General features: G+C 31.0%; 1 protein-coding gene across 1 annotated transcript; it reads left to right on the top strand.

The window, feature by feature from the left end:
- The first annotated feature begins 5 nt into the window (after positions 1-5).
- Positions 6-26458, top strand: LOC115883255 (synaptic vesicle glycoprotein 2B-like). The gene is made up of 8 exons (XM_030901591.1): positions 6-158; positions 4277-4333; positions 6044-6205; positions 13118-13280; positions 15497-15618; positions 19245-19486; positions 24243-24424; positions 26266-26458. Exons 1-8 carry the CDS (start codon positions 110-112, stop codon positions 26456-26458), a joined length of 1170 nt encoding a protein of 389 aa, XP_030757451.1. The 5' UTR covers positions 6-109.
- The last annotated feature ends 1474 nt before the right edge of the window (positions 26459-27932 follow it).

Raw genomic sequence — 27932 nt, 5'->3', positions numbered from 1 at the left:
GTAAAGGCGATAAAGATAGTGGAAATAGCCCTAAAGATGCACGAGGAACCATCAACAACAGTACATCGGTATCGTCCAGTTAGTGTCTAGTAGTGGTCAAGAAAACAAGATGTTTAACAGTGCCAGTGGTGTGTTTGTTGACATTGAGATTGAAAGAGGTAAGTCCACGCAATAATAGTGTTTTCTTTCTAGAAAATTGGTCAAGGGTAACAAAATATTTTTAATATTAAATGAGTATAAGATAAGTATTAAAAATAAACATAAATATAAGGTAATCTGTACATGACATTTCGACACCTATGGAAAAATACTTTTAAACTACAGCTTCCTAAAAGCATTTATTTAATAAATCTATACAGGGTGAGTCTGAAATAAGTACACATAATTTAGGGATGGATTCACATATTTCTATTCCAAGAACACCTTTATGTTTTTTTAGTAAAAATAAATTTTGAGAATTTTGTATTTTTAAAAAGACATTTTTGGTTTATTTTTAATTTTCATTTAAATAACATCTTGAAAATATGGCGACATAGCTAGCAGTATGATAAAAGTGCAGTGAGATTAAATTTCGAGGAAAACACCGAATCCAGTGGTTTTCAAAATTTAAGGAAAAAAACATTTTATTTTGTATATACCGGATGCGTCTCAAAAGTGACTCACCCCCTATAACTTTTTTATTTTTTCAGATAAAAATTAGAGATTTGGTGTGTTAATGTATGACATAAATTACGATTAATTGGCGTATTCAATTGTTTTCGGTCACTTGCTGTTTCACCAGGAATGACTACAACTTTTGATTTTTAAATGACACGAATATGGTTTATTTGAAATTTCAACATGAGATTCATAACGACAATTTGACTCGAAATACCAAGTTTGTGGTACCAAATTATTCGTAAAAAAATACTTTTTCCAAATATGCTAATGAGCAACTTTCGATCCATTTGAAAAAATTGAGATATGATTAAAAATACAATTTGGGCATCTTTTAACCGGCCAGGAAAAGACACTAAAAACATTAGACGATCAAATCTATTTTTCCAAGGCTCCTTGATTAAAATTTATTGGTTTTAACACAGCCATGGCACCAGTTGACATATGATATCTCATTCTATTTAGAATTCAGAATTTGCTATCGAATAAAGTAAAAAAATATCAAGGGTGCTAAAATTCACATGTTGTAGTCATTTCCGTTGTAACAGGAAGTGGCCGAAAAGAATTGAATAGGTGAATCAATCCTAATTTAAGTCATATACTAACATACCAAATCTCGTTTTTTATCTAAAAAAATAAAAAAGTTATAGGGGTGAGCCGCTTTTGAGACGGACCCGGTATATCAAAAACAGCAAAGAGTAAATATGATTTTTTTATCCTGATCTACAAGCTCTGAAAATATGTACATTTATTTGAGACTCACCCTGTATAAAAATTGCTTAATAGTAAAGTGATCCAGTTTCCCAAAGTATAGTAATTTTTTTTTTGTTCAGAAAATAAATAATAACAAGTAGAATAACATTTTTCCCATATAATATCTTCAAATCCCATGAACACACTATACAGGGTGTGTCTTAAATAAGTGCAAATATATTTAGGGGTAGTATATTTCCACCCCAGAAACACGAATTTTTCCCGAAAAAAAATTGAAAATTTGGAATTTTTTGAAAAAGTTTTTGATTTTTTTAGGTTTTGGTTTAAAGACATAATTTATTAATAATATGGCAACATAGATAATAGATTAAATTTACAAGAAAGAAAACCCAGAAAAGATACACTGATTCTCAAAATTTTAGCAAAAAATATTTATTTTTCGAAATTTTTAAAGTAAAATAACTCGGTTGTTTTTTGGACTTATTTAAAAAACGGTAAAGAGAAAATAGGTATATATGTTTCTTTTATCGAGATCTACCAGCCCTGAAAATATTTGAAGTTATTTAAGACTCACTCTGTATAATTACTATATATTTTTTTTTGCCTTTATACAATTTACTGATATGCATTTTTTATTATGAATATTATGTGGTTTTATGTGAGAAACAAACATTTTTGAATTTAATAAAATGAAATTTGAGATTACTGCATGATATTCTCCCTGATATTACTATTGAATAATATAAATTTAGTGTATACTTATGACTCCAAATTTAGCAAACAAAATTATATTTGTTTGGTAAAATGATTGATATCAATGCTAATATGTAATTTTCTTTAGGCGTAAAGTCAATAACATAAAGTTATAACAGTAAAAACAATAAATTGTATCTTAAATGTAATTATTTTTCTTTAATTTTGAAATGAAAATATTATTCTTTTGCGAATATTTTTATATTGATATTCTACTTAATTTATATACTATCATGGAATTCCTTGTTAGTATAGGAGCTAGCCTATGTCACGTGTGCCGTTGTATGTCCCCTAAATTTTGTTGCGGGGATATGTTAAGCACCTCTAGGAGTAATTGACAAAATTGGTCACATGGTCCAGAACATGGTCATTTGGTCGCTATATTTAAAAATGGCTGCCAATTTCTAAAATTTTTTTTTTACTAAATTTCCGTAAAAAGTGCTCCGATTTTGCATTTTTAAAGATCAACTCACTCCTCTTATGAAGAAACAAATTGTAATTAATTTACCGACAAATTTATTAGTTATTGGGATATTTTTAACATTTCCACTTAGCGGAGGAATTTGGGAATATTTTCTTAAATTTTATTGAAATTACACATTCTTGTGAATAATTTCAGGTGATTACAACACACTCCTTCCTGTGGATTTTGACGCTTACTGGGCCTCCTGTCAAAACAAAGAATTATTGCTGTCAAACTTTGTTGACTGGGTATCCCGGAAAAAAGATTCTGTCACTGCATCTATTCCCATTTACCTGGGTGGCGTTGATAAAGATGATCAGCCAAGGTGTTTCAGTATAAAGAATGGCCGAATTGAAGAAGAACGTACGTTGAAATCTGATTATGAAGAAGCGGATGACAGAATGCTAACCCATATTTCTCACATGACACTGACTACAAACGTAAAGAACGTAGTTATTTGTTCTACCGATACTGATGTTTTTGTTAGTGCACTTTACCACTACTTGCAGAAGTTGAAAAGTGCAGGACTTAAAGAGCTTTATGTTTGAGCGGTATATTCCTCTTCAACTCGTTTGATGGCAGATTACCACTTAACGTTTTAACAGCTTTACCTGGCTATTCATTCTTTAACCGGTTGCGATACTACAAGCAAGATTAGTACAAAATTAGCAGCTCTGAAAGTAGCAAAATCGTATCCTGAAAAGCTCTTGTTAGAATTTGGTAAAGAGCCATTAAATGAAGAAATGGAAAAACAAGCAGAAGAATTTTTGGTTCGTGCACTTTCATCAAACTTGAGTACAATAGATAAGTTGCGTTTCCATCAGTTCCATCATAAAAAATTACAAAACTTTCACGATTTGGCCCCTACTTCAAGATCAATCCGTCTTCACACAAAACGGAGCTACTTGCAATGCTACAAATATGATTACATAGAAAAAGATGGTATTTTGATTCCACAATTAACAGACGACCCAAAGGACCCTGAAGACTTTCCTAGCCCATGTAGTTGCTAGATGTGCTTTAGAGAAACTCTATGTCCCTGTAGAAAATTAAAAATAATATGTTGCGACTTTTGTAAAAGTAGTGTTTTAGATCAATGCAGGACCCTCAAACATAAGTTAGTAAGTTTTCTGCTTAAACATCTTAATTTTTTGCATTTGAAAAATTATACTTGTTGCGCGTTTTTTGCGAATACGTCTTATGCATTTAAATATACTTTTATTATTTTAAAACGAATTTTTATTAGTGCTTAAAAACGCGCCATGGTTCCATATTTTTAAATTATACTTTCCTCAAAAGAACTACAGTTAAAAAATATGCATTCACAAAATTTGTTTGCGGTCAAAAAATGAGTATAATAACCTTTAAAACTAAAATCCCGACCATTTGTTAGGAAGATATTAAAATATATAAGAAATTAGTAACATGTCGGCCATTTTTAAATATGGTAACTAAACGACCACGATCTGGATCATGTGACCAGTTGGTTTTTAAGCTCTTATACATATTTAATAAAACGCCGCACAAAAACTTAGGGGACATATAACTGCAAACGAGACATGGGCTAGCGCCCGCACTATGTTATATTAATGGATATTTTACTGACTCAGTCAAAACCAAAAATTTCATTTTATAGTTATATTTTGAACACAAAAAAATAATAAAGAATATATTTTTGTTTTGTCTTAGATCCAGAAACAGACGATGCCGGTCATGGAGATTTTGAAACGGCCATCAATTTTGCGAGTAAGTATTATATTATTTTTTAATATTTTTATAAAAAAAAAAACTTATGTAGTGTATAAATCTATAATATAAAACAATATTTATTTAACGTAGATATAAGTATTGATTAATATTTTAAAGTTTCCCTACTTTTCAGGCCTAATAAATTTCCATTACCTTGATCTGAATATTATTTTAAAGGGTATTATGTATGTTATCAACGAATGACATTAATGTAGGTATTATTGTTATCTGTCCAGACGAGAAAATATCGATATCGACACTGTATGCAGTGTAGATCTAAGCAGGATAGACAAAAATTGGCAAAATAATAAAATAAGAATAGCAGAAGTAATTAATTATGTACCATTATAATTATTTTTTCAGTAAATTGGGTGAAGAATTTTATGATTTTATGCCACTCTAACATTCAAAAAGATGCTACCAAAACACTAGCCAATTTGCAAAACGCAAATGCGTGTAAAATTCTCGTGTCAGTTAGAAATAGCATATTTGATACATTTTTATAAATTTTACCCACTGGTCCAAAGGCCTGATTTTTTAACATGGTGTCGCTTAACGTGTTAAGAAAAAAATGTTATTACCCTTATACAGGGTGGTCCGAACTGTATTCCGGAAACTTCGACAGCATATTCTGCAGATAAAAATATGTAAAAATGTTCGTATATATATATATATATGTCCTAAAATGCTTAGTTTCGGAGATACAGGGTGTAAAAGTTTCATTTTTATTTTGATTTTTTCCAAATAATTTCTAAAGTATCATAAATATTTGGATGAAAATTGTTGTCTGGAAGTTTTTTGACGTGAGAAATTTGATTTTTGTGTCAATATGACTCCTGCTTGAAGAGGGCGCCACCTACATACATTTTAACTCTTTTGAAGAGTAATAACTTTTCGTCCGTACCTGTATAAAATCACTGAGTGAAAAAAATATCGGTACGAGCAACCGTTCTCAAGATATTTAGAATAGGAACAGTCAATTCAATACATCTCATTATGACAAAAAATAAACATGTTGAGTAGATAGTTATTTGACTAAAATTATAAATTTGGAAATTTTTTATTTTTTTTTAAATTAATAACGAAAAAATTATGATAAAACAGTATCTGTTCAACTTTTGGCACAAAAACATTTCTAATTTACGATTTCAGTCTAATAAGTATTTAGTCAACATGTTTAATTTATGTCAATGATGACAGGTATTGATAATTTCGATTCCAAATATCTCGAGAACTATTACTAGTAGCGATTTTTATCGAGAGACTTTTTTTACGTAAAAAACATCCTAAATGTATATTTTATTACTCAGTAGTTTTATACAGGTACGGACAAAAACTTATTACTCTACAAACCAGTTAAAAATATGTAGGTGGCGCCCTCTACAAGTAAGAGTCATATTGACATCAAAATCAAATTTCTCATGTTAGAAAACTCCCAGACACAATTTTCATCCAAATATGGACGTTATTTCAGAAATTATTTGGCAAAAATCGAATTAAAAATGAAACTTCAACACCCTGTATCTCCGAAACTAAGCATTTTAGGACATACATTTATACGAACTTTTTTACTTATTTTTATCCGCAAAATATGCTGCCGAAGTTTCCGGAATACAGTTTGGACCACCCTGTATAAACGACCATTTTTTAATATTTTTAAATTTAATTCCACCGACTAATACTTCTTCTTCTTCTTTCTAATTATAGGGTTCGGAAAGTTCCAGAAAATTCTTCTGGCCATCAGCGGTCTTATCTATGCGACTTGTGCGATAAGCTCGACAACGCTTTCTTTTGTCTTACCATCGGCACAATGCGACTTCAGATTGACATCGGTGGACAAGGGCAAGCTATCAGCAATGCCATTGGTCGGTAAGTGATAAAAATCGGACGAAAATAAATAGTGGATAATTATTATTACAGAAAGATTTTTGCTTGTATATTTAGACATCGAGTTCAAAAAAAATATAGTTACCTTAGAAAAATATAGAACTAAACAGTATAAATTAAGATTCTTTCTGTGATAGATAAAAAATCTTATAAAAATTCTATAAACATATATGCTCTAAGAGGCTTTCTGAAGGTTCCTATGAACATTAGTCTCTCGATCAGAGCCTTTGCGAGACTTTCTTACAGCTCTGTAACTACTTTGGTAATAATTGTTTTAATACATTCCATTCAAAATCATACCAGTTACCTATCAAAAATGTAATTACTTTTTACTAAAATCGACGTATCGTAATCTTTAAACGCATATCTCTTGAAAACTTGATTTGATGATTGATGAAGTTGATATTTCACAGCCTGTATTAGATAATTTCAATGTATAAAAAACTGAATTTTATGTAAAGCAAAGTTTAACGGTCTTATCTCAGCATAGCTGCGCTAACTATAATTTTCTTTGCTAATACCAGAGTTTGTTAGTAAATACAAAAATTGGCGCCGGGAGGCACGTATAGCCGCCCATACTAAAATATGTTAATAAAAAGTTGGTAGGCAGTTCTTTTAGTTTCAAAGCAATTTTTCCAATTTTTTCTCTCTCAAAAACTGCGACTTTGACTGATTTTGATGTTATTCCAAATATTATTCCTAATCTTAAATTGAAAACCGCGTTTCTCTAGCTAATGTAATTTTGGAGTTACAATTTTTTTAAAATTTTACAGACGTTTTTTTCGTGTTACAGACGGACAGATGGACAGACAGACACCATGAAAATATTCAGGTCATTTATGACCCAAGTAACTCATTTATGACCCGAGTAACTCATTTTGAGTGAAATTAAAAAAACTGTTTTTTGCCGATCTTAATAGCCTACCATACCTATTGGTATGGTCAGCTAAAAAGTATAATAGCCTGTACGTTTATTCGTTTATGTATTAAAAATTCATTCGTGTTAAACATAGAATAAACAACAAAAATACAAATTCTTTATAGGTACTGAATATATCGTATGATCGAAAAAAGTCGTTTTGTTGGCTTGGAAATGACGATTATTGAAATTTACCATAATATTTTACATATGAAATAACAGCGATCTTCATTTCAAAGCCAACTCTGACGCCTTCTTTGTAAAATCATATAATATTATATTAAATTGTTTAATGATAGAAAATCCGTGTTATTAACCTACTGTACCCAAAATCCGTAAATCTACGAATGAATCAGTAGTTCTGGCAACACTGTCTCCGGCAACCGCTCACTCTGTTTACTGAAAGCAGAACTACGGTACAGTATTCTTTATCCGCTGCGTTGTAAACGACTCATAAGCCCGCGGCGGCGCAGAGCTAAACTAAATCTCAGAATTCTCGGACAGGCTGACGGTAACGCCAGCTACATCCCGGACAGGGTTTGTGCCACGAAATCGCCCATAAGTTTGCGCATCTTCTTATTTCCTCAATCAGTGATAATGATAATAGTATATTAAATTCATTGCTAGCACTCATAGACCAGAGAACATGAAGTAGTTAGGAACAATACCATAATTTAAATACCAAATCCAATAGCTGTAAAACAAAAAATAAAAGTAATTATTCAAGAAAAAAATGAATCGCCGTAAAGATTAAAGAAGAAAGAAAAACTTTTTATTATACATCCATAAAGAATTATTAAATCTGTTATTATAGTACGAGAGCTAGCAACGTCGGAAAAACCAGTACAAGTACAAAGTAACAAAGTACTTTAAGAAAACTCTTTAATATATCGTTTACTATGCTCTCTGGAACAGCATGCGGCCCGGCTGGCTGCCGGTAAACGTTGCATTTCCTACTGCGCATTGAAGGAAGAACCTATATTTTTATTAGTCCTTTAAATTCTAGTATTGAATATAAACCGAGCGAGCCTTCACAGCGCAGGACTTAGAGGTTCCGCCTATCAACCGAGGAGTCAGGAGTCGAGAAGTTCGAGACCGGGTCGGGGTAAAAACTTTTTTATTTTATTTTCGTTTATATTCTGTAAAGTATTAAATAATTCTGGTGATTCAAAAAAAAAACAAATATTTAATACTTTACTATCAGAATATAAACGAAAATAAAATATCTTCTTGCGATGCGCAGTAGTGAACGCAACAGGTATCGTCAGCCAGATGGGCATGCTGTTCCAGAAAGCATAGTAAAAGATATATCAAAGAGCCAGCTTTCTTAAAATACTTTCTCGAAAACGTTGCTAGCTCTTAGACTATTAATTTTAGCCCTTTAGACGCCGCGTCGGTTTTAATGACAATATTTATAAATATTATATAGTTCTACAATTTTACAATTTAAGTATTTTAGTAGGTACAGGTACCTGTATTCTTTTGTGAAAATAAAGAATAAATGGACTAAGTAGAGCTATTTGGGGTTAATTGACCCTATAAAGCACCATTCCAGATATTAATATTTAAATTTCAAAGAAAAATAATAAATATATTTACTTTTTCAAGAAATATCTATATAGATAAGAATTTGTCTATTAAATAATAATAAAATTATTCGATCCATCAAGTGCAATTCAAGAACAAGGGTTGCTTTATAAACTACCTAAAAATTTGGTTGAAAATATATATGCAATTTATCTTTAAAGAAATCCCAAATATTTGTATCAGTTATACAGGGTGGCGCCTCTCATACGCCGCGGAGTTTATATTGAAATGAAATTTTGTGAGCATATGTAGGTTAATTCAGAGCACTTTTTAAAAATATAGATAGTTCTACAGGGTGTCCCCAAAAAAAATTACATATCAAAGTAGTTGTGTTTTTTGTAATGGAACACCCTATATATTAATTGATTTTCGGATTTTAGGAGAAAAATAAAGGTGAGTTTTATAAGAATAGTATATGACTAAAATGTAAGGTTTTTGACATATTTAATATTTTCTAATTATTCTTTCACCAATAATTAATAGAATACTTAAATGCTCCTGATTGTATCTAGTCTGGGCTTTTTTATGGGGATATGACAGTGTTTACAAAACTCGACAAACTATTGTCGACAACATGAGAGAAATTATTGTAGCTGCTTTTCGAGGTAGAACTCCACATATGCCTTTTAAAATGAAAAGGTCCTTTTGAATAGACAATCATTTTATGCCGTTAACAAGAAAGGAAGCATTTTGAGCATTTGATTTCATCTAGCTAATTTTTATCACACATAATTATTATAGGTTTATATCTAGTTTTAATTCTGTAATAATTAAAATATGTCTTAAATATGTATCTTTTTATTGCCGTTGAGTATTTTACTCTACAATCTTTAATTTTTGTTAAATTAACAAAAGGCATATTACACAGACACCCCTAGATTTTTTCAAATAATAAAAATCTACTGACCTAAAATCATAAAAATTAAAATATCTAGGAAAATTTTTGTCTGAGGGGTAGGCAACCTTAATAATATTTCTAAGATATATAAATTCCCCATTGAACACCTGAAAAATATACTGGATGTTCCATTTAAAATAAAGGAGTAACTTGCTTTTAAAAGTGACCAATGTTCCATATTAATTTTGTCTCACCCTGTATAACTTTTTCGGTCAAATTTAAATTTGGTTTAACATACAATGGTTACTGTTATATTAGACTATACAAGGTCAACTAAAATTTAGGTAGCTGTTATCGAAATTTAAAATTTACTCATTTTCACAAAATGTGAAATATGTCAAAATCCTTAGATTTTAGGTATATACTTCTTTAATAAAACTCACCTTTTTTTTCGTAGAATCCGACAATCAATTAATATATAGGGTGTTCCATTAGAAAAAACACAACTTTGATGTGTAACTTTTTTGGGGACACTCTGTATAATTCAATATATTTTTATAAAATGCTTTCAGTTAATCTATATAATATGCTGCCAAAATTTCATTTCGATATGAACTACCTTCTCCTTGGAGCTTCCGCAGCGTATTAGAGGCGCCATCGCCACCCTGTACAAATATTTTTATTTTTATATTAAATTAGATTTAATATAAAAACCTTTTTATATTAATTTAAATGGTACCCTCTGTGTTTCTTTACTTTATTTCATAGATATCATGCTGAATAGAATGACATATCGTATGTCAACTTTTGACGCCTCCGCTTAAAAAAATGAAGTATTTTAAAATTCAATCTGGGAGTGGCTGATGATAAAACCACTAATTTGTGATTAAGAAGCATTTAAAAAATAGATTTGATCGTCTAACGTTTCTTGTGACTTTTCCTGACCGATTAAAAGATGCCCAAATGGAATAAGTGTGGCTTATTAACATATTCGTAAAAAAACATTATTTAACATAGCCTTGACACTCTAGATTGAAGTTTAAAATACGATTTTCTTTATAGCCCCTCTACACGTTGGCCAATGCATGTGCCAATACGCTGGCCAGCGCGTTGGGCCAACGTGTAGAGGGGACTATTGGTCGTGTTGGCTAAACTGGCCGAGTTGGCCCAAGCATTGGCGACCAATCCGTTTGCCATGGTTTTTTCAAGACACCTTAAAAATGACCCCTCTACACGTTGGCCAATGTGTTGGCCAGTGCGTTGGCCAATACGCTGGCCAATCCGTTGGGACAACGTGTAGAGGGGACCATTGGTCGTGTTGGCGGCCCTGGCCGAGTTGGTCCAAGCATTGGCAACCGATCCATCTGTTGTCGGTTTTTTCAAGACACATCAAAGGGAGTTGGTATTGATCGGTGATGTTTTTCTGTGTGTATACGGGGTGTCTCAATATTTCCAGGATATAGAACTACTACTTATTTTTTGGAGTCAAGATAAGTTCATTGGATACAATTTACCTCTATACAAAAGTGCTTTGTTTGTCAGTTAGAGGGCATCAAGGAGATTATTTAAGAACCGATATTCCGATTTAAACTAGATTTGGTGTTTCTATGTTGCTAAGTGTTTTAACATTTGCCCATCACAAAAAATGTGAAAAAGTACGGGAAAGGTTAAACTACCCCCACCTCTACTTAAATCATTTTAATAAAAATATTTTACAATTTTACTGACGGCTTTTTTCCGTAAAATGGACCTCATAGTATTTACTAAATTTTTTGTCCCTTTGTAAAAAAAAGCCACACCGCCTAGATTTTGAGAAAAAAAAATTGGAGAATTTTTAAAGTGAAACTTCTTTACACGCGTTGGGAGTAAAAACTGAAGGCCGGAACAGGGCCGAGACGTGTCGCCAGACGAGATGCGGGAGCAAAAGTGGTAACTTTGACTTTTTGATCTTAGAGCATCGTAACTCGGGCCCTATGTGAGCTAGGGGGCCGAAACTCAGAATGTAGATGGGGCTCGAAGACAAGACTTTTCATGGTATTTTGACGATCAAATAAAAATTTACGCCTAATAATCAGCAAAACATACAAACACCAAATTTAGTTTGAAATAAGAATAACGGAAATTCTTAAAATATCTGAAAAAATGTGTTTCTTTGTTTAAAGTTTGATGCCCTCTAATTGATAAACGAAGCACCTTTTATAGAGGTAAATTGTGTCCAATGAACTTATTTTGATTCTAAAAATACGTAGTAGTTCTATGATTAAAATTTAAGATATGGGGCTAGGACTCAATGAGGCTAAGGGCCCAATCGCCGAAAGTTATGTGGAAGCCAAAAATTTCTAGTTACACCACTGACACCCTGTATTTAATAATGTCTAATATTTGACATTTTATAAGTGGCAAAATCACGAATAATCCTGACCAATCAAACCACAAGAATTCTTTTTTTGTCTTGTTGCTCACTACCGATACTGATCAATACAACGGCTGTCTGTGAGTCATTTAATTTTAAAATCCAAAAATTTTAAATCAATCCAATTCGAATTAAAATTGAAAAAGAAAATAATCACGAAAAAAAAAAGACGAAAAGCAAATTAATCAGAACTTAAAAAAAGTACATCTGGTGGGAATTGAACTCGCGACCATTGGATCCAGAGCGCGTCAACCAATTCACTGACCCAACGATATCATTCTAAAAAACCTTTTGATTTCGGTATTAAACTGCATCAATTTTTTTATAACTCGGTAATGGTACACACATGGTACACACTAAGATAGTACTTATAAGCACTGACTAAATAAATTGTCGTAGTCGCTACCGTCCGGATATCCATTTTTTATCTTGGCGTCGAGACAAACTAAACGTCATGTTGACAGATTTTCATTTCCTTGGCAAATACGTGTGCCAACGTATCAGCTAACGCCATGCCAACGCACTGGCCAATGTGTAGAGGGGCCTGGAAAATACATGTGCCAACGTATTGGCCAACTGGCGAACACATTAGCCAACGTGTAGAGGGGCCATTAAGCAAGAATGTCAAAAGTTGACATATTTATGAGATGTCATTCTATTCAGAATACAATGAATGTCTTTTTCTGTGCAACAAAATAAAAGAATTTTGAGGGTACCATTTAAAAATCAAAAGGAATAGTTATTTCCGCTGAACTAGGTGAACTAATAACCAAATCCTGATTTATTTCATATAATAACATACCAATTTTTGTTTCAAAAAATAAAAATAAAATTATAGGGGTACACTTTTAAAAAAACACCCGGTGTAAAAATAAACGAATAAATTATGTAATTAATATAGTATACGTAACACCCAAATAATTAATTTTGTTTTGGAGATATATCAAAGCAATGTTATTAAATTTGATATTAACGTGTAAAAGAATCAAATGCAAGAATTAACAAATATATACATAGATAAATAATATTATTATTTACTTTAATGTTAAAAAAAAAGATAACTATAATCAATATTGAAATTAAAACAAGAATTATAATATAAACATAATTAAGTAAACGATGTGTTGTTATTTTTAGGAATGTTGTTTGGCTGTTGCTTGTGGGGCTCTCTGGCTGATTCACATGGCAGAAAAGTAGCAATAATATTATCATTGCTATTGGATTTTTTGTCTGGATTGATATCATCGTTCGTAACCGATTTTAATTTGTTTTTGGCTTGTAGATTTTTCAACGGATTTGGGTAAGTAGATTTAATTTTCATACAACTTTAAAGCCCCATAATACTCCGGAAAACAACGAGCGCCTTCAAAATTAGGTAGATTTATGAAATAAAAATATCTATAAAAGAGTAACTCGCAAAATATTTTTTTTTTATTTTCTAACTGGTTTAATCATAAAACTGTACTGTGGTTCCCCCCAAACTCAACCTTATCAATATTATTCTACTAGAAATCGGAATGTGAATGTAAATTTTAAAAACAAAAAACGATTTTAAAATGGCTGACAATCGGATACTTGTAAAGAATGGCGGATTTCTGTGTCCGACTTAATATTATGAACTACCAATATACCAATTCCGACCGGGTCTCCAACATCAGTCGTCTCACGTCTCACACGTCCGAAATCATCAAACCGGACGACCGGCAATCGTATTATGACGTATATAATTCCAACGTGCGCCATGTAAAATTTGCGATCGGCCGGCATACGTAGGAGCATCTGTCGTCGGCCACAGAGCATATAATTTTTCGTATTCCTGGTAAACGATTCCCGACGTTGTCTATGATAGGTCAATTGTTTGTTGTCAAAAAATGTTTGCGTATCAGTGATTTGTGGATTTGTGCAATTATATTTTAGTTTTTGTTTTCTCCTTAAAAAAAGTGGGCAGCCACTTTTTTAAGATAGTATACAAAATTTAAAAGAATTGGAACCAGTCTGCTGGTTTCCTAAGCTAAAAAAGAAATTAAGTTTACAAAAACTTTTTATTAGGTTATGTTCATGATGTTCATTAGGCCGCAAATGCTACTTAATGGGTTGTATTTACGGACGTAGAGATACGTAAATTAGGTTATAAATATGAACATAAAATACAACAAAATATAATTGGACGTTACTTTAGGGATTATCAGTGAGAGACGTATCCTATTCGGACAACGGTATATACGTCGTGTAAGCCAACGTAGGAACGACGTTGAGAAATTAATAAAAATCGGATTTCAACGACGTCGCTTTTAATAGGAAAGCGACGTCACTGGTCGTATCACCAGCACCCGACCTAAATTTGCGAAATATTTCGAAATATTTCCGGAATATTTCCAGAAATATTTCGTAAAACATTTGGGGGTAGTGTAGAGGCTGTTTTCAAATTCACCTAAACCAACTTAACCAAATTTGAAAAATCTTATATTTTTTTATTTAAAGTTGAAGATAACTAATACATTGAACAGCATTATATTAAATAAAAAATTACATGTTTAAACTAATAATTGCTAATAAATATTATACAAGCTAAAAGAGAAAAAAAGTAAGCACAATAAGAAATAGCATTACTACTTATTTAGAAGAGATTCTTCCTGTCTGTAATAAGATCTCTGAAATAAATGTGCGTCCAGATTATCGTCACTCAAACGAGACCTGATCTTATTATAAAGTAAACTAGCAGATGTAGATTTTTCAAGTTTGACGTTCAGTTGGCGGAATGATTAATCAATAAAATTAGGCTGTACTTAAACTGCCGTTAAACGGTAGCTTACTGAAATGCCGTTAATAGGTATGACGTCGTTGATGTGACGCACTTGACGGCTTTATGAAATATAGGAATTTTATAAGGACTAACCAACGCTATCCACCCCACCAAATGCCAACTTAACCAACGCAACTAACCTCGACACTGATAAAAAATATAAAAAACAAATATAAATTAGTAAAAATCAACCAACCCCACCAAATAACCAACTAACCAATCAATTAACACCCTCCAAATAACCACGCTAACCAACCCGCCAAATAACTAAACCAAGCCAACCAAAAAGAGTGAAACCAATCAATAAGATCATGCTATAAGCAAAAAAAAAATAAAAAAGTCTTGGTCGGCGTGAGATTTGAACCACGGACCATCGCTTACGAAGTGATCGCCTCAGCCACTGACCCACGGGTGCTCTTGCAAAATGCTTAAGGCTAGGCATTACTTTCCGCCGACATGAACGACGTCACAATATCTATTAACGGCATTTTAGTAGGCTACCGTTTAACGGCTGTTTAAGTACATCGATAAAATTAAAATATAGAAGGTCTTGCATTAAATATAACATTTTTTACATGATTCAAACTATATAAAAATGTTGACTATGTTTGCAAACTAAAAATATAAAAGAATGTGTCCAAGAGTTTTTTTAAACATGCTTCTATTTATTTTATCAAACATACGTATAACATACTCATAATTTGTATTTTCAGGATTATTGGTGCAACCAGTATTATATTCTCATATCTTGGAGAGTTTATCTCCATTAAAGACAGAGACAGGATATTAGGAAAACTGGAAATTTTCTGGAACATTGGAATAATAATCCTGCCAGGTAAATATATACTTACACGTTACCTTCTTAAAATTTGGCGGCAGAAATGTAACGAGGATAAGATCATTATCGTCGAAATCTTAAATGATAAAAATCATTTCAGGGTCCAGAAATTAAAAGGAAAATTTCAATTTAAAAAAATCTAATAAATTTAATATATCCTTCATTTACCTAAAATAAATCAGCAATAAATTTAAACAGTATTTTTTTTTAAACGAAAGATTACAGAAAATACAATTTATCTATGAATTAAAATGATAGACCCATTGTATCTTCTCTTTGTACAGGGTGAGTCAACGATAGAGTAAAATCCATTATCTCATTTGTTTCGAGGTTTACAAAAAAATGTTTAATATAAAAGTTATAGGGAAGGTTAAGATACACATTTTAAAATTATTACAGAGTATACAGGATGCTTCAAAAAGTGTGGCGAATATAACATATGTTTTTTTAAAGGCAACACCCTATTTTTTATTTTATTTTTAGATTCTGCGTAAAATTTTACAACTTTTTTATATATAATGTTATATACCTAAAATTAACAGTTTTTGAAATATTTAAATTTGTTTAAACAAATGTTAAATTGCAGTGTGGTAAAAAATTGCCAGTAGTACCATTGTTTCTGAAGTTGGAATACCAAAACTTGGTATGATAGTTCTATAAAGATTAAAAAGAAGATATATCTTAAGATATTTCAGTTAAATACTACAGGGTGTGCAAAATATATTTATGAATTTCAACTACTTAAAATTAAGAAATTTCAATTTTTCTTCAATGGTACACCCTATATATTATCATTTTTTCTGATAGATTTTACAAACTCTTCAACTTTTATTAAGTATGTCATATACCTATTTTTATTAGTTCGCGATTTATTCCAGTTTTTTCTATTTTTACCCATATTTTTAATGCAATTGCGCTATAACATAGTTGCCATGACAAAAAGTAATAATTATCACAATTTCATGTCCGTTAAGCAAGTTAAGAACAAAATTTGAATTTCAGTTTAATTTGTTGTAATAAGTATAAATGGTAGAGATAATAGTTACAGATTTTCTTCAAATGAATTAGTCAATGTGACTGATATACACGGACAAGCCTAGAAAACCACATTTTTTGGTTCACTACTATATATTATATAGTACTTTGCTAACTACTATAAGAATAGATGTATATTATCTAGAAAACATCTTCAGTGTGTAATGGGACGGTTTCGCGGCAGTAGTAAATTGGCTTTACCAAATTTATAAACCAGAATTACTACGAGAAAAAACTTTACTGATGTCGAAGAAAATTCCTATATCAGTAGTCTTTAGCAATTAGGTAATCTAGTATTACGCTAATCTGTGGCTATTCGCCTCGACGAAAAATCCCAAATGTCATTTATCATAATATAGAAATACACAAGAAATTCACTACTGCGATTTAGTCTATTTGAGTAAAGTTAATTAAGTTTAACTAATACCAGGAATTGTAACTAATTATGAAGCTACTTGTTAAAGATAGGTAATAAATAGTTTTGTTTTGTCATGGCAACTATGATTCTATAGGGTAATTGTATTAAAAATATGGATAAAAATAAAAAAAATTGGAATAAATCGCAAACTATTAAGAATAGGTATATGACATACTTAATAAAAGTTGAAGAGTTTTGTAAAATCTATCAGAAAAAATGATAATATATAGGGTGTCCCATTTAAAAAAATTGAAATTTTTTAATTTTAAGTAGTTGAAATTCAGAAAAATATTTTGAACACCCTGTATCATTTAACTAAAATATCTTTATATATATCTTTTTTTTTCATCTCTATAAAACTCTCCTACCAAATTTTGGTACTCCCACATCAGAAACAATAGCACCACTGACTGATTTTTTACCACACTGCAATTAAACATTTGTTTAAATAAATTGAAATATTACAAAAACTATTAATTTTAGGTATATAACATTATACAGAGTGTTTCAAAACAAATGCGAAAAACTTCAGGGGGCGATTCCTTGTTCAAAATAAAGGGTAGTTTGCTTCATAAACGTTGGGTCAAAAGTCAACCATTAGGGAGATATCGCGGTACAAAGATGGCGGAAAAATAAGGTTTTTATTTTTTATCTTGAAAAAGAAAAGAGATAGATTAATGAAATTTTATGGAAGTATTGCTGTTATGAAAACACACTTTCTGGTAATTTTTTCACTTTTTTAAAATGAGTGGAAGGGGTTGAAATAAACTACACCTATCATTCTTGTTATCGAAATTTAAAGAAAAATCTTATCAAACATATGCAAAAAAATAAATTTGGATAGCTTGGTTTGTTTAGAAACTTTTTTATCTCTTGTGTTTTTTTGATAAACTCACCGATTTGAAATTAAAAAATAAAATGTAAAGCATTACATATCAGGACAAAAGACATTTTTAGATAAAGAATCTAGTGGGCTGCTCTAATTTTTTTTGGAAAAAATCTAGTCACCCCGTGTCACTTTTTAGGACGTTGCTAATATTATTTTATTGACATTACTCTACTGTAATACGTTATTATCTAGATTCTTATTATTAGCGTTATTATCATTAGATTCTTTATCTAAAAATGTTTTTTACCCTGACATGTAATGCTTTACATTTTATTTTTCAATTTCAAATCGGCTAGTTTTATCAAAGAAACACAAGAGATAAAAAGTTTTAAATAAACCAAGCTATCCAAATTAATTTTTTTTTGCATGTGTTTGATAAGATTTTTTAAATTTCGTTAACAAGAATGATAAGGGTAGTTTATTTCAACCCCTTCCACTCATTTTAAAAAAGTGAGAAAATTACCAGAAAGTATGTTTTCACAACAGTAATGCTTCCATAAAATTTCATTAGTCTATCGTTTTTCATTTTCAAGATAAAAAATAAAAACATTATTTTTCCGCCATCTTTGTACCGCGATATCTCCCTAATGGTTGACTTTTGACCCAACGTTTATAAACGTTTATAAAGCAAACTACCCTTTATTTTGAACAAGGAATCACCCCCTGAAGTTTTTCGCATTTGTTTTGAAACACCCTGTATATAAAAAAGTTATGGAATTTTAGGCAGAATCTAAAAATAAAATAAAAAATGGGGTGTTGTATTTAAAAAAGGGGTGTTGTATTTAAAAAAAAACATATGTTATAGCCGCCACACTTTTTTGAAGCACCTTGTGTACTCTATAATAATTATAAAATGTGTATCTTAACCATCCCTATAACTTTTATATTAAACATTTTTTTGTAAACCTTGAAACAAATGAGATAATGGACTTTACTCTATCGTTGACTCACCCTGTACAGGTACAAACGCTATTTGGTATCTGTTAAATATCTGGATACTTATTATCGAGCTTATTATATTTAAAAAGTATTCTTAATTTGTTACTATCTATAATATAAAATATGTCATTACCTCTGTATCGGATTCATCTCTTCAAAAAAGTCCATATAAATATCCAATTTTATACCTATAATATGTATTGATGCAACTTTAAGTTTATAAACTGAGTCAATTAGCACTTCAAATTTATAATTTTATCTATTATAAGGTGTTCTTAGTTTTATCAAAAATGAAAAATATTACATTAAAAATATCTGTTATTTAATGTCTTTATATTTCAGGAGTTGCATGGTCTTTACTGGGTAAAAAGACCATAGAAATAATAGAAGATGGAGGTAGTTTTAGTCCATGGAGGACCTTTGTATTGATATGCAGTCTGCCCAGTCTTTTTAGTGCAGTTCTCCTGTATTTCCTACCAGAAACGCCAAAGTACCTTATATCAAAGAAAATGTACGAAAAAGCCAGGCTAGTGTTTCAGAAGATTTATACTTTTAATACAGGAGATGATGGAGATAATTTTCCAGTAAGACATTTTGAAAATAATAACTAGATTGTTAAAAAACGAACAAATTATCCATTGCTCTAAATTGAAAGGTCAACACTTATAAAGTTATGCAGTTAAAAGTATTAGTACCAATAATAATATATAAAAAGTAATATATGGGAGTGGGAGGGGGGAGTTAAATTTTTGAGGATATTTATTCATATGTTTATCAAGACTCATAGAATTAATGCAATACTAAAACTAAAAATTGAGTATCCACCACTAAAAGAGTTACTATTTATTGTAAAATTATTTATTTTACACAATTACACCAATTTGCAAATATAGTCTGTCAGTCCAGTCAAGTAACAATTCAAGATATATTCAACTGTTCGCGACTATTTATCATTAAATAAACTAACATTATTTAGTACAAACAACCGTTACCAAAGCAAAAATATTAATAAAGTAAATGATAGGGATGTTGTACTATGGTGTAATATTGCGTTGTGATGTTGAAATTTCCAAAGAAACTGTTACACTCACAGTGTGAGTCTTAAATAAGTGCAAATATTTTTAAGTGTAGTATATTTCGACCCCAGAAACATGTCTCTGAGGGTTTTTTTCGGGAAAAAAATTTTTTTTTGGATTTTTTTTAAGATTTTAGTTATAATACATAATATTTTCATAATATGGCAACATAGGTAGTAGATTAAAATTTTAAGAAAGAAAACCCAGAAAAGATCTAGTGGTTCTCAAAATTTAAGCAAAAATATTTTTTTTTATTTAAAAAAAAATAAAATATCTAGGTTATTTTGGACTTACTTGAAAAACGGTAAAGAGAGAATATTTTTCTTTTATCGAGATCTACCAGATCGGAAAATATTTGTACTTATTTAAGACTCACTCTGTAGGTATAAATCCAAGAAATTCTTAAATTTCAGTCTCTTCGTTATTGTGTATCGAAAAATTTACAATTTGTATAGTTTTTGAACTTCAATGTTCTTTATTGAGATTCAGCGTTAACTATATTACACACATGGCCAAAATTATTGCATATAACGATATTTTTATTTTATTTTGGACCTAATATGATTCTTTTTATATTTTTGGGCATATTAGCTTACTACGCGACTAACTAATATAAAATTAAAAATCTAAGTGCAATTAGAGGCTGTTATTATAATTTTATTTCATAATGAGTCTTCTTCTTCTTCTTAAGGTGCCGCCTTCTTGCGAAGGTTGGCGACCATCATGACTAATTTTATTTTGTTGACTGCTGCCCTGAAGAGGTCGTTTGATGTACAGTTGAACCATTCTCCGAGATTTCGAAGCCACGACATCCGTCTTCTTCTTATGTTTCTCTTCCCTATTATTTTACTCTGGATAATTAGTTGTAGAAGCTTGTATCTTGGACCTCTCATTACGTGGCCCATATATTGGAGTTTTCTGATTTTCACCTCTTGGGACAATTCTCAATCTTTTGAGACTCTTCATAAGACTTCTTCATTGGTAATTCTGTCAACGTATGATATCCGGAGTACCCTTCTGTAAAGCCACATCTCGAAGGCATCTATCTTTTTAAGCATTTGTTTTGTTAGAGTGGCAGCCTCTATACCATAGAGCATTATTGTAAATATGTAGCATCTTAGCATTCGTATTTTAAGGTGGTTACTTAAAGTTTTGCAAAAAAAGAATTGCTTCATTTTAATAAAGGTGTTACGTGCTATTTCAATACTCGTTTTTAATTTTGATGAGTAATCATTGTCGTCGTTGATCAGGGTTCCTAGATATTTATATTTATAGACTCGCTCTATTATCTGATGGTTTACGATCAGTTGAGTATTTTGATTTGGTGTTCTGGTAAATATCATAATGAGTGAAAATCAACAAAAAAAATTTCATTTTAAACAGAAAATATTAAATTTTTTTTAATTATTCCTCACAACTAATATATTCTGTATAGCCTCTTCGAGCCTCAATGCAAACTGTGAGACGACGTGGCATGCTCTCAATTAAGTTGTCCAGAAGATGTTGAGGAATGTCTTCCCATGTTACGGTGGGGATCATTCCTTTTGGCAATATGGCGTTTTAGCATGTCCCAAGCATGCTCGATCACATTCATATCTGAAGTCCACAGTTTGGCCACCACAGTTTTCTTATACCCTGTTCCTCACAAAATTCGCAAATGGCTAAAGTGCGATGGGGAGGAGCATTATCGTCCATGTAAACAAATTCATCCCCCACTTCCCTTCGAAATGGACGCACAATAGGCTCTAAAACGTCTCTAAGATATGAGGCACCTATCATTGTGCCATCAATAAAAACAAGAGGAGTTCGAACTCCGTGCACTATACCTGCTCATACAATATGCTTCCCCCTTGAAACGGGACACGGGGATGAGCTGCATTCAAGCGTGCTCGTCTGCCAAATGCTCTCCAGACCAAAGTTCGTGGCGAGTCTGACACTAGGTCTATTCTTGTTTCATCACTAAATATAACGAAATTCCAATTAGGTCCATTTGATCTCATCTTCTCAGCGCATTGTAGTCGCGTAATTTTGTGCTGCAAATTAAGCTTTGGAACACGTAGAGGCCTCCTTAAATGTAATCCTCTGTCATGGGGTCTTCTTGCTATGATCTTTCTTGAAACATTTACTCCTTCAAGGCGAGCTAGCTCATTTTTAATAGCAGTACTAACAAGCAGGGGATTGCGTCGTGCAATTACGGATATTTGACGGTCTTGCACAGCAGTAGTGACTCTCTTTCTACCTCTTCCAGGCCGGTCTGTAACCTCGTTTGTCTCCCTGATTTTTTTTAATATTCGCGAAACATCGCTTTGGTTAACTCCTACAATTTCAGCTATTACAACTTGCCGGTAGCCCTGTTGAGACAGTGTTACTATTCTGACTCTATTAAACTGTGAAATAATGTTTCTAGGCATTTTAAGGCCAAAACAATTATTAAATTTACCACAAATCGAAATGTGCAAGAATTTGTAATAATATTGAGTCTAACGATAAACGGTATTTATCATATCCATTTTAACAAAAAAATGTTTATTGCAGATTATTTTTATACATAACTATGTATAAATTAAACGATATATGCAATAATTTTGGCTATGTGTGTATATTTCAGAATCGCTAGAAAACAATCATAAATTAATATCCAGGCAGGCTTTAATACATTTTATTTCTTACAAAACCATTCATAGTCCGGTAAATAAGGACAAGAAAAGACCCAAATCTTGTCGTAATCTGCCCACCTTGACTTTTTAGGCGGATTGTGTATCATTTGGAGAGTAGCATTGGCCTAAAAAATGGCCCCAAATGGCCGAAAAATCAGTTTTTCGTAAATTTTTGCCAAAATATACAATTTACAAATTTTTTTTTGGAATAAAAAATCATGCCTAGGTAATGATCTACAAAAATTATCCTTATAATTTTTTTACGTAGAATTTTAGAGTTAGTTACGTAGAGGCGGAATATCTCGGAAACTACTTTCGAGATATTCCGCCTCGTAGATCCTTGAATTTTCTCCCCAGGTCTGAACGGCTCCGAAGATAGATTTTATAAGCGTATAATTGATTGATAGGGCGAATTGTTTAATAACTGGCTAAAATTTAATATTTTTTGATGATTCAAATTTCATTTAAAGAGGCAAGAGTTATCACATTTTGGAACTTGTTTGAATTTTGTCATATTTTATGATAAAAAACCCGGGCAAACATTCCTTACCCGAAAAATTTTCAGATTTTTACAAACTTATTCATATTTTCACTAATAATAGCTTATTTGTCATGATTTTTTAACAGTTGTTCCTAGAGTAAGTATCTTTAAGCAACTCAGAAAGTTTGAAGTATTAGTTTGATCATATTTTATTAAAAAAAAACAACTATTTGTGAGTGACTATTTCCACTTTTTGGGGATTTCCGGAAAATGTCGCAAACAAAAGAAAATTGCAATAATAGCTTTATAAGTAACAAACATCAATGAGGAGAGGAGCTAGAAATCAATGATAACAGTTCAAAATTACCTGCAATATCTTGCAACTCTTTCAGAGTATATTGTTCTTGTCCATTTTCCAGGATATAATGGTTTAGGTACCTTCACCATTTGGTCTGAAATATTATCCACCCACGAATATTTTTTTTATTATAATTGTAATTGTAAATTGCATATCTTGGCAGATATTTGCGAAAAACTGATTTTTCAGCCATTTGGGCCCATTTTTTCGGCAAAAGCTGGTATGTTTCTAAATTTTCAAACTCTTTTATTAATCTCTACAGGTTCTGTAAAATAAATTCTACATACTCCAAACTTATTTTTAATTTTTTTCAAATATTTAAATTGTATAATTTTTTTATTTAATAATTAATATATCTAATGCATGTTTAATCTTTCAGAAAACAATAGATTAATATGTTATTTAGAGATTAAGTAATTATATAATTAACGTAATATTTTTCGTCTGAGGTTTTTAAGTCTTCTATTATTAAAAAAATGGAATTCTGACCTTGACAATGTGACAATGTAATACCACCTGAGAAAGTAATTGTTTAAAGAAAAAGCATCCCAAAAAGAAATATTTGCCGGAAGGCAAATATTTTCTGTGCTTTGACATTTTTTTGTTGAAAAATCAAGGATGTGTGAATTAAAAAAAACTCGTTCAATATAGAAAATAGTTCGAAATCTTTCGGAAATTGCTATAAGTAATTCTATTTTATAGACAACTCACCCTGTATATACTGCTGATATTTTATATGCACTGATATTTTTTCAATCGTGGTTTCAGGTTCATCATTTGCAAGAAGAAGACAACAACAATAAGATGGAACAAAAGCATAAAAACGAAAAGAAGAATTTCTGGAAAGACAGTCTTTCCAAATTGCACGATTTGATTGAAACTCTGAGAAGCCATCAGTATTTACGATATTTGGGTATTACTTGCTTTGCTGACTTTGGTTTAATGGCCAGGTAAATAATGTTTTAATGAAAAAAGTGTTTCTTTTATTATACTAAGATAAATAATTTACTGTTAAAACACTTAAAATAATTATTATATAGTAATTTACACTTCTTTAGATATTTTTATAATGAAGAATTCAAGAATAATTTGAATAGAAGATTTTTCAGAGATTAAAATCAGTATAATACAGGGTGAGTTTCCTACGATGTTCTCTATGGGTATCTCGGAAACTACTGGAGATAGAGAGTCGGTTAAATGGAGAAAGAATTGCAGTTTTGTGGAGTTAAAAAGTTCATGGCTTACTAGATATTTCGAAAAAAAAAAATTTTGGCTATTTTAAAAATTGTGCCTAATTCCATTATAAGCTATTTTAGACAAAAAGTTTTCAGATAAAAGTTGTAGATAATCACATCCTTAATGAGACCGTGTCCTCCGTTTTTATTCTAAAACCTGTCATTTTTGACATATAACACAAACATATGTTTTTTTAAATGGAAACCATAGTTGACCATGACTTCATAAAAAGCGCCATTTTTTAAGCTTTTCAGCGATATAAGATGTAATATGTTTTCTTCGAAAAATTACTGAGTTATAGCCAAACTTATCATTTTTAAACAATTTTACTTAGTTAGCCATGGAAAGTTTAATCGTCTTTGCTCTCATAAGTGTGAAGCTGTCACATCTAAACTTTGTAAATTAAAATAAACAAAAATTGTAAATATGATTATTTCAAATGAAGAAAAGCGTGTAGGATTATTGGTTCAATTTTTGTTGACTACATTTTCGAGGATACGTTGACGGGTGAATGTTACGTTTTTTAGAGAACGGTTTTCAAGACATGTTAGAAAAGTTAAGTTTAGTTATAGCCAGTTCTTATCTTTCTTGACTAATTTCACTTAGATTGCATGGTATTCTTATTCTGTTATGATTTATAACTTATAAAAAGTCAGAATATATTATTAAACGGTTCTTTACAATTTACATTGCACAAACCAAAACCTAAAAAAATAATATCACTATATACACTTTAAAAGCATTACTTCAATATATTTTAGAAAATGTTAAAAAAAATCCGCTATTGTTTTGAATTACATATTTTTAAAACTGAATTACTACCTATTCTCACAGAAGGAGCGGTTGACTTAATTAAACTTCTCTCGTACTGCCACTTCGAATGCCTCTCCTAATTTATAAGTTCTTTTGTAAACCTTATTGTTAACTATACCGCATAAAAAATTCTAAAATGGGTAGGTCAGGTGATCGAGGAGGCCTAACCATGCAATTGGTCCACCTCTTCCTATCCAGCAAGCTTGAAGGAATTATGATATAAATAATTTTCACATCTCTTTTTAATTATGGAGGGGGTGGGGGAAGTCATAATGAAAGTCATGTTGAAACCACTTTATTGATGCATGAAACCACTCTATTGATGAACACGCTTTTCTTCATTTGAATTCATTCATATTTACAATTTTTTATTTTAATTTACAAAGTTTGATGTGACAGCTTCATATTTCTGAGAGCAACGGCGATTGAACTTGTATCCATGGCTAACCAAGTGAAATTGTTTATAAATGATAAGAATTAGCTATTATAACTCAGTACTTTTCTATTGAAAAGATAGGTATTTAAAAAAATGATACTGAAAGGCGCATAATTATGATCCCACAAAAACTGCAATTTTTCCCCATTTAACCGATTTTCTATCTCCAGTAGTTTCCAAGATACTTAGAGAACATCGTAGAAACTCACCCTGTATAATGACCAAAATCAAAATCAAAGTTCCAATTTGGTTGTGTTGATAACTAAATAATGAAATTTAACTATATCTTTAATTATATTTTTTTAGCTACTACACATTGGTATTATGGTTCCCTGAGATTTTTGAACGTTTTGACAGTATTGGAATGAAACATTCCAATAACACGAGAGGAGTATGTGCGATATCACAAACTCATATTCAGCCCAGTAAACATCACGACAGTGAATGCGATCCATTCATTGAGAACAAAGTGTTTTCAACGTTACTTTATATACCTTGAAGCTGCATTCCTACTCAAGTATCCTAAGTTATTTGCTTATGAAGTTAGGAAAAAGTAGTATTAGTGAGTCACTTTTTAATATACTTTCTATAGATATTTTATTCTCTTTACTATTGAAAACTCAAAGAGAATTAGAAAAATATATAAGCTATTAGAAAAAAATAATAACTTCATACTACTATATATAATGTGATTTTCTTATTTGCAGTTTTTTGTCTGGTTTGTTCAGGTATAGTGACGATTTCACTAAACTGGGTAACGAACAGCATTCAAGTTTTGATACTCTCGTGCTTCTTTGAAGCGTTGACCAGTATTTTAGAAGCAGTACTATTTTGTGTGATAGTAGACTTTTTCCCCACTAGTTTAAGGTAAGATTATAACAGTAAGATAATTATATTCAGGTGGCATTTTTTACAAACGTCAAAGTTTAAGCCAGATATAGAAAACAACGTTCATACAATATATCTTGGAATGTAAAACGCACTTCCATATCACTTGAATAGGGTGGAACGTAATCTCTGCTATTCATGTGCCATATATGTTCCCAATGAAAAAAAGGAATGTGAATAGAACATTGTTGTTCTCCATAGTCACTTGCTTCGCATATGAAAAGAACGTAAATGTGCTATCTGGGATACTGACGCAAAATCATAAAAATTGAAATATCCAGGAAAATATTTGTCTGAGGGGTAGGCAACCTAATATTTGAAGATATATAAATTCTCCCATTAAATACCGGGAATAATATACTGGGTGTTTCCATTTAAAATAAATTAGTAACTTGCTTTTAAAAGCGATCAATGTTCCATCTTAATTTTGTCTCACCCTGTATAGGTTTCCGGGTTAAATTTTAATTAGCTTAACATACTATGGTTATTGTAATTAAATATGAGGCTATACAGGGTAAATTCAAATTTAGGTAGCTGTTATTGAAATTTGCAATTTATTCTTCATTTTCACAAAGCGTGAAATATGTCAAAATCCTTACATTTCAGGCATATGCTTCTTAATAAACTCACTTTTTATTTTTTCTAGAATCCGAAAATCAATAAATATATTTGTATTTTATTACAAAAAATCATTTTGATATAAACTACTGTTCTTCTTGAGCCTACGCGTCGTATGAGAGATGCGCTAATTTGTATATACCTAAACAGTTTACTTTAACATCATCAGCAGATGATCAGATGATCACAATTCAAGTTCGGTTGCATATCTAGTGTTAAAAGCAAAGTGTTTTGATGTATTATTGTGGTGAACTAGTGTTTTATTTTGCAAGCCGTGACATATTTAAATTGCATAAGTTCTAATACTTTTATTCCACTATTAACACAGCCTTTAAAGAAACGTGTACGTTTAAAAAATCATTGAGCAGAGAACAAAAAAATAATACCATCAAAATCCAACAATAAAGAAGTACGCACATTTTTTAATACACTTATCAATATTTTGTTTGAACATCTTAGAAAAGCTG

Source organism: Sitophilus oryzae, unplaced genomic scaffold (genome assembly GCF_002938485.1).
Source record: "Sitophilus oryzae breed Bouriz unplaced genomic scaffold, Soryzae_2.0 scaffold_1853_pilon_pilon, whole genome shotgun sequence".
NCBI classification, from domain to species: Eukaryota; Metazoa; Arthropoda; class Insecta; order Coleoptera; family Curculionidae; genus Sitophilus; species Sitophilus oryzae.
This window is presented reverse-complemented; position numbering and strand designations above follow the sequence as displayed.